This window comes from Vespa crabro, chromosome 1 (assembly GCF_910589235.1).
Source record: "Vespa crabro chromosome 1, iyVesCrab1.2, whole genome shotgun sequence".
NCBI classification, from domain to species: Eukaryota; Metazoa; Arthropoda; class Insecta; order Hymenoptera; family Vespidae; genus Vespa; species Vespa crabro.
Window position 1 is genome coordinate 14,329,838 of NC_060955.1, and position 12,938 is coordinate 14,342,775.

At 27.9% G+C, this 12,938-nt stretch overlaps 2 protein-coding genes and 1 long non-coding RNA gene across 9 annotated transcripts in view; 1 reads left to right on the forward strand and 2 right to left on the reverse strand.

Moving 5' to 3' along the window:
* Nucleotides 1-3,285, reverse strand: part of LOC124429292 (rabphilin-1-like) — a gene marked incomplete in the record, with an annotated part of 5,871 nt that extends 2,586 nt beyond the window's left edge. The window contains 6 exon segments of the mRNA XM_046974372.1: nt 1-454; nt 639-771; nt 855-1,057; nt 1,845-1,938; nt 2,837-2,888; nt 3,034-3,285. Of these exon segments, the coding sequence (XP_046830328.1) occupies nt 1-454; nt 639-771; nt 855-937 (670 nt within the window).
* LOC124429374 lies at nt 3,220-3,874 on the forward strand. Its single transcript, XR_006943428.1, has 2 exons — nt 3,220-3,348; nt 3,754-3,874. It is a non-coding gene; the product is annotated as an uncharacterized LOC124429374 (long non-coding RNA).
* A 753-nt stretch (nt 3,875-4,627) lies between these two features.
* LOC124429293 (glutathione synthetase-like) lies at nt 4,628-10,631 on the reverse strand. Of its 7 annotated transcripts, XM_046974396.1 has the most exons (8): nt 9,475-9,517; nt 7,982-9,348; nt 7,404-7,900; nt 6,918-7,324; nt 6,339-6,710; nt 5,618-5,837; nt 5,169-5,526; nt 4,628-5,081 (listed from the first exon to the last, which is right to left on the reverse strand). In XM_046974396.1, exons 2-8 carry the CDS (start codon nt 8,054-8,056, stop codon nt 4,917-4,919), a joined length of 2,094 nt encoding a protein of 697 aa, XP_046830352.1. In that variant the 5' UTR covers nt 8,057-9,348; nt 9,475-9,517; the 3' UTR covers nt 4,628-4,916. The 7 variants fall into 7 exon arrangements, with proteins under 7 accessions (XP_046830352.1, XP_046830342.1, XP_046830397.1 ...); XM_046974386.1 differs by having other exon boundaries at nt 7,404-9,348; XM_046974441.1 differs by lacking the exons at nt 6,339-6,710; nt 6,918-7,324; nt 7,404-7,900 and adding an exon at nt 9,655-10,631 and having other exon boundaries at nt 9,234-9,348; nt 9,475-9,540.
* Between the last annotated feature and the right edge of the window lie 2,307 nt (nt 10,632-12,938).

A 12,938-nucleotide genomic window follows, 5' to 3' on the forward strand; every position in this document is an offset into this window, starting at 1 on the left:
ATATCTCCCTGCTCTCGGCACAAATGCGACAAAGAAAAATCTTTTGCGAATTGTTCGAGGTCCTCTGTACGATTCGTTGTATTGCGGTCCTCTTTGGTATCGATTCATTTGTGAACGAGTTGCATGTAGTCGAAGATAGAACTTCTGTAGTGGTAGTAGAAGCAAGTACATTTGACGTACCAGCCTCTCTGCCACATTTTTGGCAAACATATTTCCTACAGTCTTTGCAAAAGGTTGGTGTAGCTCCTAACACAACACCAAACTTTTCGCCACATAAAGCACAGGAGCAGACGCAGTGCGAGCCGTTGGAACATCGGCTACCGCAATTTTTTCGCTCGTCCGATCGGCTGGAAGTGATTATGCGAACGTTGCGCTTCATGTCCTCCAATCTCTCAACCAGCCTGCCAATGCGTTTCTGCTCCGATAAGTCCAACGCCTCCGCTCTTTGAATCACCTGAGAAAAGAAAAGATTAAAATAAAAAAATGTTTATTTTATTATTTATCAGTGAAAAATATTTAAAAAAAGAAGATAAAAAAGTACGAAGACTATAATTGATATATATATAATGTTTATGGAACTAATACTTCTCGCTTTCGGCACCTATACGTAGTAATAAAGACGAGTCAAAATCGCTCACTTGTATGATTGTACGTCGTTCTTCTTCTGTTAATACGAAAGATTGCTCTGTACGGTTGGCACTACCAACATTAGAATAATTGTCCCATCTTGAGTCTAAATATCCGGTTTTCACTGACCAGCCTGTTCGCAATCTGAATAATGAAAAGAAAGTGATAATAAATAAAATTGTCGATTGAATGGATCTTTTAATCGAAATTATTATAGAACCACTCACTTAGCTCTTAATGCTAAATGCCGATCATTTGGACAAACCCAACGTGCTCCTGTACTCTGTGGTTCTCCCATGGTTGTATCCATAACCGTTTACAAGCTTTATCCCACCTCAAAAACACCGTATATACGTCATGGGATAGGCTCGTTCCATCGAGCGATCGACGTACAAGACAAGAAGCAGTGGCGCATCATATTATCCTTTCTCTAAAAAAAGAAGTGTTAACGATGATCCATATTGTAATAAAAAAAAGAGAAAGACAGGAAAGATAAAATAGAAACCAGTAAATGACCGATTAAACTAACGTCATTTTTTTTGACATACTTCTGTTAAAATTATTTTCGAAGATTTTAGCCGGAAATTGAACAATTTACTCTATAATGCTTTGTTTTACGTGAGCGATGAAGAATTTTTAATTCTAAAATTTATGATAGGAAGAATAGTTTTTAAAGAATTTAGAATTTGAAACACTTGTTACCCATACAAACATTTACCAATAAACAAAAACAATAATAAAAGATGAGAAACACAAAAAGGGAAGAGAGAGAATGGTCGTTACTATATACTTGAATTGTAGGCAAATAGAAAATTAAATAGAAATAGATAACAACGTTTTGTTGTATCCCAGTAATTCCATTGTGCGTGCTATTATAAGGAAATATGCGTTGACAGAAGAAATCTTTTATTAAAATCTACATCTAATCAATATTGTTATAATTTCTATAAGAAGTGTTCTTGTCATGTTTTTTAAAAATTCTTTGTAGATTATTAGAAAAATTACTGAATAAAGAAAAGAAACAAAATTTAACACAAATTTCCACTATATATATATATATATATATATATATATATATATATATGTGTATATGTTATTTAATTTCTTTTTACAATAGCAATTGACAGCTATTATTAAAATTAATTGTATGCATTTTATAGAATTTATTTTAACAAAAACATATTCAATTTTAAAAAACAAATACTTCCAATACTTACTGCAAATAAAATAAAAATACGTGAAGAAGGAATATGGTTCTGCCAGATTGATCTGCTAAAAATGAAATTTCTGCCGCGTGGCAAAAATACGAGTCTGTAAAAAGCAAGCGCGAAAGTGTTACGTGCATTGAAAAGCGATCAATCGAAAGCTCATGACGCTGACTATCATTGTATGTATCTACAGAGCTTGCACTTGAACGAGAGAGAGAGAGAGGGAGAGAGGGAGAGAGGGAGAGAGAGAAAGAGAGAGAGAGAGAGAGAGAGAGAGAAATAAAAACGCGACTATCGACTTTTCCTTGAAAAGTTGTTCGTACGCCCACGTCATAGCATGTTGCATGTGCAACAGTTGTGTTACATTTCTAAGTCATTTTTGCATGTATAAAGGAAAAGAAGAAACTTGGTCAAGCTAGGACATTTTCTTTAAAATATTAATAATACAGATATCGAATTAGATATGAGTTAATTTTATCTTGCCAACTAGGAGTTTTGCGAACTCGAACATAGTTTTTTTACAAACAGTATCGACCGCGAAACACGTTTCTTATCGTCCTTCCTAAATAAAAAGAAAGAAGTATTTTTTTTCTTTAGAATATCTTAATAAGTTGACAACTATAGCGGGTTACCAATGATCAATACTCGAAAATAATTTATAAAATATTTTTATAATTATTTATAAAATCATAAACGTACGTTAAATGAAATGAAAATAAGTATAAAATAAATATAACAGTTCTCTTTTATAAGAAATGGCGATAGCCATATTAAAATAGATATAATCGATTTATATAAAATATTGCTGAAATGTCAATGTATTAAACATAAATTAATCTTGAAAACTAGATTAAATTTATCCAAATACGCAAATGGGACAATATGTCAAACGACTTTCCACATCCGTTTGCGATAAAATGTTTGTTATCAAAGTCTTTCTACCATAAGATATCATATGGGTAACTAGAAAAAGATTTATAAAGGGCATGTGAAACACTTACAAGCATCCGAAAATTTGAGCGTTGATCATTTGACTCTCCTAGAAATTGCCTTCTTTGCGGAAAAATAAGAGATAGTATGAATTTCCTTTTCGTATTCACAACTTGAGAAACTACCATAAGAGTAAAATAAACAAGAAGGAAAGGCCTGTTATGCGTATGTGTGTCTACGAGAAAAGAAAAAGAGAACCGATCGTAACCTTGAACTAATTTGTTGAAAAGCTAAGAGCAGAATTAGTTCCAGGAGCAGAATCGCTTTGTCCCTCCGTACAGTTCATCATTGTACGCACCACTGCGATATAAAAGCGCACTGAGGGTGAGAATGAAGGGAAAGAGAAGTCGTGAATAATAGAAAGAGTGAGGGGAAATGGAAAAAGTAAGAGAGAAGGGAAAGAATAAAACGTTGGTCTAAGCGCACTATCAGTCAGCCTTAATCAGCTTACAAGTGGATATTTTCCATATATATAATAAGACTATATTGTCAGTTAGATCAAGAAAAAGCCGAAAACATCATGGTATATTCTCTTTGTCTAGCAGAGGACTTTATTCGTTATACGCATGTGCGACAATTCTCTTAATAAAAAAAAATGGAGATGTAAATTCATGTACTAGAATACACTATTTGGAGGTTAAAGCAGTTAGAAATTTATTAATTTAATATATTCTTGAAAATTTAATACAATTTTCCTATTCAATATATTAAAATATATTATAATTTTTTTACAATTTAATTATATATTGTATCTTACTCTTGTGTGCCTATAATAATTGTATAATTCAGTTTTATATTTAATCACCTGCATACAACACCTTACGTACAAAAAACAAAATAATTTTCTCTGTCTCATTTTATCGGTGATTCTTTCACTTATAGAAACTGACAATATAGTTTTACTACATATATATTTTCTACTTTGCAGAGATTATCTTGTCAGGTTCCTAAACTTCAGCATAGAAGACAGATGGCATTTTGATACATCAGTATATAACACTTTCTTATAAGTTTTTTTATATGAAAAATGTATAACTGTGTACACATTATTTAAACTTTTATTTTTGATGGTTATTTCCCAGCATCTTTTATTTCAAAAAGAACTTATCTACATTTATTGACTATTATTGTAAAATTCTTACTTCAAATAGATTTTTCTTTCAGCAAAAACAATTGTAAAACATTATATTGGATATTTTGTATGTAGTTTTAACATTTTACACACGAATAAACATAAGGTAACTGCTCAAATAGATTTCCCATCAATATTAGATTAGATTTTATATGAAATAAAAATCATTAGAAAGATAAAAAATAATCGGCTCCAAGGTATATGTATCTTGATACTAATAAAATCCTAGATGTAAAAGATTGTAGTACGTTTCGAGTTCAGGACAAAAGAAAAGAAAAAAGATTAATACTAGATAAGACTCAACGAATCGCGTCGATTTCATTGGTTTTGATTTATTTTTTATTTTTAAATAACTTGTGACGGATCTTTGAATTTTTCTTCATTGTCAGTTTGTATTACGTTTATAAATAAGCAAGTTTAAAAATGTATCATATAATAAACAATTTTAATTATCAAATATAAAGTAATTTTCAACAAATTCTTTTATTTTATTTTTGTCCTATCATACGAAAAACTTTCTTTTACGATTACATTTTACAGGATATTTATAGAATGACAAAAATATAACACTAAAGTCAGGGAGAAATATTTAACCATCATTTTCCTCATTGTCATCTCGCTGCATGGGAAATAGTAAACAAGGATTTTCTATGAATAAATCAAAACAGTGTTTTTATATTTTAATCTATTTTAAATTCGACAAATTCTAAACCGATAAAGAAACAGTATTTAAAAAGACCAAAAAAATGGCCCTAACAACATATAAATTGCAATATTCGTACAATTTACTTATTAAATAATAAAATATTATCTTAACAAAAAATGAACAAAATAACGTACACATATATGCCTTACAAAATAAATTTTACAATATATATACAATAGTTCGATGAACGTATAAATACCATACATATTAATAATGTATGCGTAATATATGCATAGGAAAATTGTGGTAATTTCTATTTTACAAGATATCTATCTACATAATGTAATGTTTCAAATGCAACTTCTACCATTATTAGAACTATGATCATCCACTCTAAACGAATGTGATGTCGATCGCTCAAATGACTTGAAAGAATTGCGACAAGCTCCACACAATGATTTAGCTTTTCATTCATCACCTATACAAATACATAAATTAGCTTGAAGTGAAATAGTCAAATGATCATGATGTAAATTGAAGAGATGGTTCGTCATCTATATCTCACCTTTGTACGCTTTGCTATATTAAAGTATCCATATATTTGTTGATATAAGTTTTCTAGATCATCTCGTTCCCAATAAAAATCAGGTGTATCCAATAAATCCGAACTTAGATTAATTAAATGCCTTAATGCAAATAATTCACCCTGTTTCCTAAGGACCTCACGTTGCGACATTCGCAATTTTTTACCAGTTCTTAAATCTTCCGTTACAAATTCTACTGTATTTATATAATGACTTAATGATGTCTCCCAGATTCCGAGTTTTACAGACTGCGCTATTGCATTGGAAAATGTATATTTTTCTAAGTTTGTAGCATCCCGTGTAAGTATTATATTTCCATCCTTGATATGACATTTCTTTCTACAAAATTGATAAAATTATATATTAATGTAACTTTAAGTTTATATCTAATTTTTCACCAACAAATATTAGGATTTGATAATTTACTTACCCACTCTCTGTATACGTATAAGTCATTAATTCGCTTTCAGCATGAATTAATTCTAATGTATAACTATTTTCTTCATAAAATTTTAAAAATTGTAATATGTTCCCACTTTCCAGATCAGAAACATTCCACATAACAACTGTACCTTCTCGGAAAAAATATAATTCTCTTGGTTCGTGTCCTATTTCATATTTTGCTATTGCATGAATAACATCTGGTAGAGCTGTAAACAAAATTTAAATAATACTTGACATTTATTATACTATTGGTTTATGCAAATGTTTTATTTACAAAGTATTTTTATTAAATAAATCTAATGTAATAATGATGAAAATATATATTTTGTCATACATACGTTCGTAGATACATAGATACATATATTTTATTTTCATTTTTATATATTAAATTATGTATATATATATATATTTTTGTTTGCATTATGTATGATGATTCTAAAATTTTATACAAATCCTTACGTATTTTACAAATAACTGCTAATAAAAAAACTTATTATTTCATATTTCAAAAGCACACTTAATATTATTCGTAATAGATTTTTGTGATAATGTAGAAAATTTGTAAAAATAATATATATTGATTAACATTATTTTGGTAGTTAATCATTACTTATGTTCTATTATTTGTAGAAAATAATACTTCTCAAAAGTATACTAATCTATTAACAAAGGACTGTCACATGCACCTAAACCAGTTGCTACTCCACCTTCATTGGCAATAGCTAACTTTGTTCTTAACATATGACCAGCCTTTTTATTAACATATATATTTTTATCATCAGCGATAATAACACCAAAAATTCCCAGTTCTGAAACTAATTCTTTTGGCTCTAAATAATTATGGCTTTCTGGTCTAATCATATAATTTAAATGAATTGGTGGAATAATTTTATCCATAAGAATCCAAGCTGCACGTTCTTGTTTATCTTTAATATATAACAAGAACTTTCTTATATCTGTTCCATACACGTTGTTACATCCACCTTCTCTTTGTGGTTTTAATACGAATTGTTCAGGATTTTGAATACCCATTTCTATAGCTATATCTCCATGTTCATCAAAATCAAGAGCATACAAACCTAAGAAATGAAAGAAAAAGATATATATATATATATATATATATATATATATATATATATATATATATATATATATATATATATTGATTTATAAAATAACCATATTCTAAGAATATATATGACAATGTCTATATACATTATATTCAGTGATATATTACACTTACCTGCAAATAAAAATATATTACAAATGTTTATAATTATACTTACCAGTGAATATTTCTTTAATATTTGTTACATTTTTTTCATCTTTTAAAAATCTTGCAACAATTCCAGGTTTTGCAAGAGCTTGTTGAACTTTTTTAGTTCCTGATAAATGATATTGTATAGATGGACACTTAATTGCTGAAGATCTTTCTATTAATAATCTAATATCCCATTCTTTTTCTGTATGGTATTGCCCAGGTTCATAACCACATCTATAGTAAACTACCGATACAATATAATCTTCCACTATTAATTCCTTATTAGTCCCCAATTTGGAAATAGTAATCATATCAGTCAGAGTACGGCGAATTACTTTTATATTAGGATTTTGCTTTCTTATTTCAAATTCATGAAAACGTTGATCACAAATATTATAAGAAACATCTTCAACTATAAATAAAATAATAGCTCTGAAAACAATTTTATGCTTTTTATAAAAAAATATTTTACAAAATATAATATAAAATGTCTACTTGATAATAGACGCACTGTGAATTTCCATATAACTTCCATGCTTCAATCATAGCTGCGCATAACTCTTCTAATGTATTATTTTCAGGAAGATTACTTAACTGATCTTTATATCCAAGTTCTTGTAATACAAATCTGTGTAACTGCGTGGATATTGGACCTAACCATCCAAATCCAGAAGCAATTGTATTTATCTCAACTTGCTTCCAACAACAATAAGGTATATGTTTCTTACATTCATTTTCTTCTGCACAACTAGTATCTAACATTAAATCTGATCGAAGTAAACCCAAAGAAATTTTCTGTGTAAATCCTTCATTATAGACAGTTTCATATATATCAAAAAGTTTTTTAGTAAAATTATCAACCTTTATTGTTTCTTGTAAAGTTTCTTTTAAAAAATTATAATCGTGTGCTACTTTATGTATAAGAACATTTAATATAGTTTGAATACCACAAGCATTTTTAAATTCTTTTCTAGGAAACGGCGATGGTAAAAGAACAAATGGTGCAAACTGTAACATATTTCTATTAAAATTTGTTTTTGATCTCATACACATTCCATGCATAAGTGCCCAATCAATTGCTTTCTCTACCAAGTCTTGCTGTTCCTTTTTCACAGAAGGTAACAAAAACGGAATATCTATGCATGATATTTTATCATCACTCATTTTTAAAACAGATTGAATACTACAATCTTTCACTAAACTGTTACAGAACAATAGTAATCGTTACCATTGTAAAAACAATGTAATACAGGTCATTTTCACTTCTATATTTTCACTATTTTTTAATTAAGAATAAATTTTAATTTCTCTTTTTTATATCTTCTTTTTTATAATTCGAATACACACACACATATGCACAAGACGCACGCGCGCACACTCTTTTTTTTAATTTTATAATAATAAATCCATAACATATGTCTTTGTAAAAACTATTTTTAAATAATTTTTAAATTATGTGCATAAACCAATATTAAATTATCATGGAATTGATATAAATAAAATAAATAAACAATCACAATATTGAACAAGATAACGTGATCGACTTATGACATCAGATTATGAAAAAGAGAGAGAGAGAGAGAGAGAGAGAGAGAGAGAGAGAGAGAGAGAGAGACAGAGAGTAAGAGGGAGAGGAGAGAGAGGGAGAAGGAAGAGAAACAATTTATAATTTATATGCTATCTGCACGCAGCTATTTTATCTGGCAGTATTTAAAAACGAAAGACAACCTAATATTTATTTTCTTGATAAATTTTTTATTGTTTCACATAAAAGAATTCGAAAGATAAAAAACATATTTAAGAGGATATATATTATGATATTATATATATACGTACGATTTATAACATATACGAAAGAAACAAATAAAATAATGATTCAAGATGATTTATAACTATCTTTAAGTTCTTAACGTGCGATCTATATTTCTTATCACTTTCAAGTATTTTTTCAAAATAATAGTACTATATCATCGATTTATTTCTCGGTTAATATAAAATGAAAAAAATTTCAACACTCATTGGATAAGATTAATCACGTGAATTTCGCTGTTTGTCCAATAAAAATTTGTCCATACAAAATTTACGATAATAAATCTTAAATCTATGTAAATTTGTTTCAAAACATTTAAATGCTTCTTATAAATTTATATATTTTTCATTTTTTAATAATTTTTCATTATATTTAATTCGTTACTTGGGGAACAGGAAAGAACATGTAAATTTATTAAATATTGTAAGAAACAGTAATTATGTATATCATGCACATCTCAAATTTAAGTTTTTCTTAAAATAGATTAAATGTTAAACTAAATCTTACTAGAACATTGCATTTATTACTTACGATTTGTAGATATACAAATTTTATGAGGTATATATAGCTGCTGATTCAAAAGTCCAATTTCTAAGCCTTCCAAATTATACTGTTCTGCTGTAGCCATTGCTTTTATAATCCAAACCTAATAGAGAAAATACAAATACTTTATAATAATGGTATAGTTTAGTCATTAAAAATATCTATTACATTAAAATTAAAACTTTATGTTGTCAAGTAATTTTCTTAAATAAAAATAAATTTTACTTACTCCAGGAATTAAAGATGTCTCTTCCCTTACAACAGACTTGTGTTTCCGTATAGGTCTTTTTTTTAACTGAAGTGTAGAAATATTCTCTTGAATTCCTTTCTTATTAGTTACAATAACATTTTTAAGAAGTTGAGCCTTATTATAAAAAGTTCTATGAGAAATGCATATATTCATATTTACAGAATAATTTATCGGAATTGTAATCTTCTCGTGGAAGAACATAAATACATTTTCGACCTTGCGATAAATAGCAAAATTTATGTTCTGTCTATATGGTGTCAGCACTAATCGATGTAATATTGCGCAACTCATTCTTTTTTCTTTTATACTTTTTTATTCATCAAAGAAAGAAATTTATAAAGAAGGAAAATCAAATTGTCTAAATATTAATTTAATAAAGGCGCTTATTTGGTTTATTTGTACGTTATATGTATAGTCCGTTCTTATCAAAAAAGTTTTTATTATAATGTTCACTAAAGTATTTACTATAATATTGAACAATACATAAAGTGCGAACGTCATAACAATCACAATAAATCGTTAACACTCATTTCTTTAAATTCACCGCTTCATTAAAGACATACTAGGTTATGTATGAGAAAGGATAAAGTGGACAAGAATGGATGGAAGATTATAAAAATGGCTAACGATCGAACACAATGCTGTCTGTTGGTAAGAGATAATAAACTTATATTTTCAAATGCCGCATTGAATTTTACAAATTTCTTCGAAAATCATCAAATTACTATATTCACGGACAAGTACTTTTTTACACAACTGTTTTTATGGTAATAAAATATACAACTGATTAATGGTAATCGAGTAATGGTAATGTCAAGTCGTGATATCAACAATCTTTATTTCATCTACAGAAAAATACTTCAAAAATTATTAAAAATTGTTTTACTTAAGTTCACTTGCCATGTTCGTAAACTACACATAATTAAAAAATTACTGAAGTAAAAGCGACAAAGGCTACTTACTAAGGTTGTTCATTAGGGCTGTTCACTATCTTATGCATTTGCAAGGGTTTACCTTAAAAATTATCTTGATCTCTATTCTGATTCAATTTTTATTTGAAAGATAAATAAAGACACTTGATTACTTTTGCAAATTTAAAAAAATGGCATTGTTTCGTAAAAATCTTGTTTAAAAGAAAACTAATTTTTGCGTAAAATTTTTTCGCGAAAGGAAATTTTTTCTGAAAATATCAAAAACTTGTCAGTAATTACCTTCAGACAAATTAATATTGTAAATTATTACAATGCACCATATGGATTTATCATATAACTATGTTATATTCTAGAAAAACAAATAAACTCTATAGATTATATAAAAAATTAGAAGATTTAGATATATATCAATGATTATTGTTCAGTGTAACGCAACTTTTAATCTCGCGTGACTAACTATTAATAGTTTTTCTAGTTACTTTGTAGTTTTTTTGAAGATAACAATTATGTTTCTTAACTACTTTTGCGCGTTCCTTCTTTTAGGCTATTTTAAGAAATATATCCTTACATTTTTTGTTATGTTTAATACAAAACGTGTTTAAAGCTGTTCATTAACCCTGGTTTTTTAATGGATTAAGCCATCAATCAGAACAGGCGTAATGCTTGGTCGATTGTAATAAACAGTTTCATTTTAAAGACGAAGGTTTAATCTACGAGACCCTTTCGGCGAATTTTTGAAACAGCTTTATTTTCTTTGAAAAAAAATAGTGTAAAATGGTATTTTTTCGAGAATAGTTTATGCACAAATAAAAAGCTTTTTCAAAACTGCGCCAAAAGTGCGCCGTAAATTTAACTTTCATTTTTAAAATGAAACCTTGCTCATCAAAATTGATCGAGAATTACTTCTGTTCTCCTTGATGGACTAACTGCTGCTTTCGATATTTTTCACGAAGAAAAAGTTTAGTATTGTGGCGCCTCTCGAAATTTGTGTCAGAAAATATGAAGCTCGTACCATCACTACTGATTTTCATATCACCCTTGAATGAGGTCAGCCATTACCTACTTGGTTGTGTGCGTAAATAGCTGATCAAATTTTTTGAAAATTTTCAAACGCAAAGAAATGGGTTTCACCATCCTCGCACGGAGAAGCTCACTCGATCATTTTAATAAGATTTGTCCAGCATAATTTTACAGCAAAAATAAGAAAATACGTGTTCAATCGTTTATATCAAAGGATCTGAATTTCTAAAATATTGTTAAATTTTGGAAATATTTGTAATTTCTTTTAAATTTCATAAATTAAAAAAATAGAAATTCTACAAACAATGCGTAGTACATTGGCAAACGTTTATATTCATAATTCAGGAATTCTAGATTCCAGATTGAATGATATTTCGGCAGTTTTCTTTTATTATATCGATGTAAAAGTAAATAATGAACTAATTTACTCTTTTTTCCTTATTTGATAATTTAATAAAGTGTTATTATTCAATCTCTTATATTTATTTCTTCCACTGATGGCTGACGTGAATTTCGCGGTGATCTGTGCTAGATTAGGGCACAGCAGCGGTATAATTATGTTCGAATGCATTTTGCAAAATTTGTCGATTATTTTTTCAAAATGAATAATTAATGAACATATATATTATATATTATTTTTAATAAAGATCAAAATGTGAGTTCATTCCCATATCATTTACGAGAATTTTCTCCCAGCATTATTTTGTTATAGTTTTCTTTGTATGAGTTCACTTATATTATTACTATTATTACTACTATTACTATAATAATAATATATTATGTAATAATATAGTAATAAAAATAGTAATAAGAAGAAACAGAAGAATATACTTATATTGTATACATCATGGCAAATATGATGACGGTAATTTATAATAACAGAAGAAGGAAAAATGTATGATTTAACGTGGTGGTTTGACGGACGAACTTTCAATGAATCTTGTCATTGATAATTTCGATATATGACTGCTTATCGATAGATACGTTTAATACAACATATATATATCGATGACATATGAAGAAAATTACGAAACGTTTCTTTTATTTACGCCGCTATAGTTTTTCTTTCTCTTATCATCTTATGATCGTTATGCATTTGATTTCACACTGTTTTTTACACATGATCAGTCGAAGCTAATTGTCTTTACTATCATAATATAAAATTAAATAATATCTAGATGTATATAAATAATATTTAAGTATATTTTTATTATTATTATTATTATCAGTAATAGTAGTAGTAGTATTAATAGTAATAGTAGTAGCAATAATCGAAGTAATATAGAATAGATTAATTCTACAGGGAAAACCACGCAAAAAAAACACTGTAAATTCTACTTCATAGGTAGTGTGAAAATGAACTCGTGTTTTAATTTATATTAAAATAATATAATATTACATATTCACTAATTATTTTTCAGAAAATATTCGACAAATTCTTATTTTTTGTCACAGATTTATATACTAATTTTGATATGTGTCAATTTTATT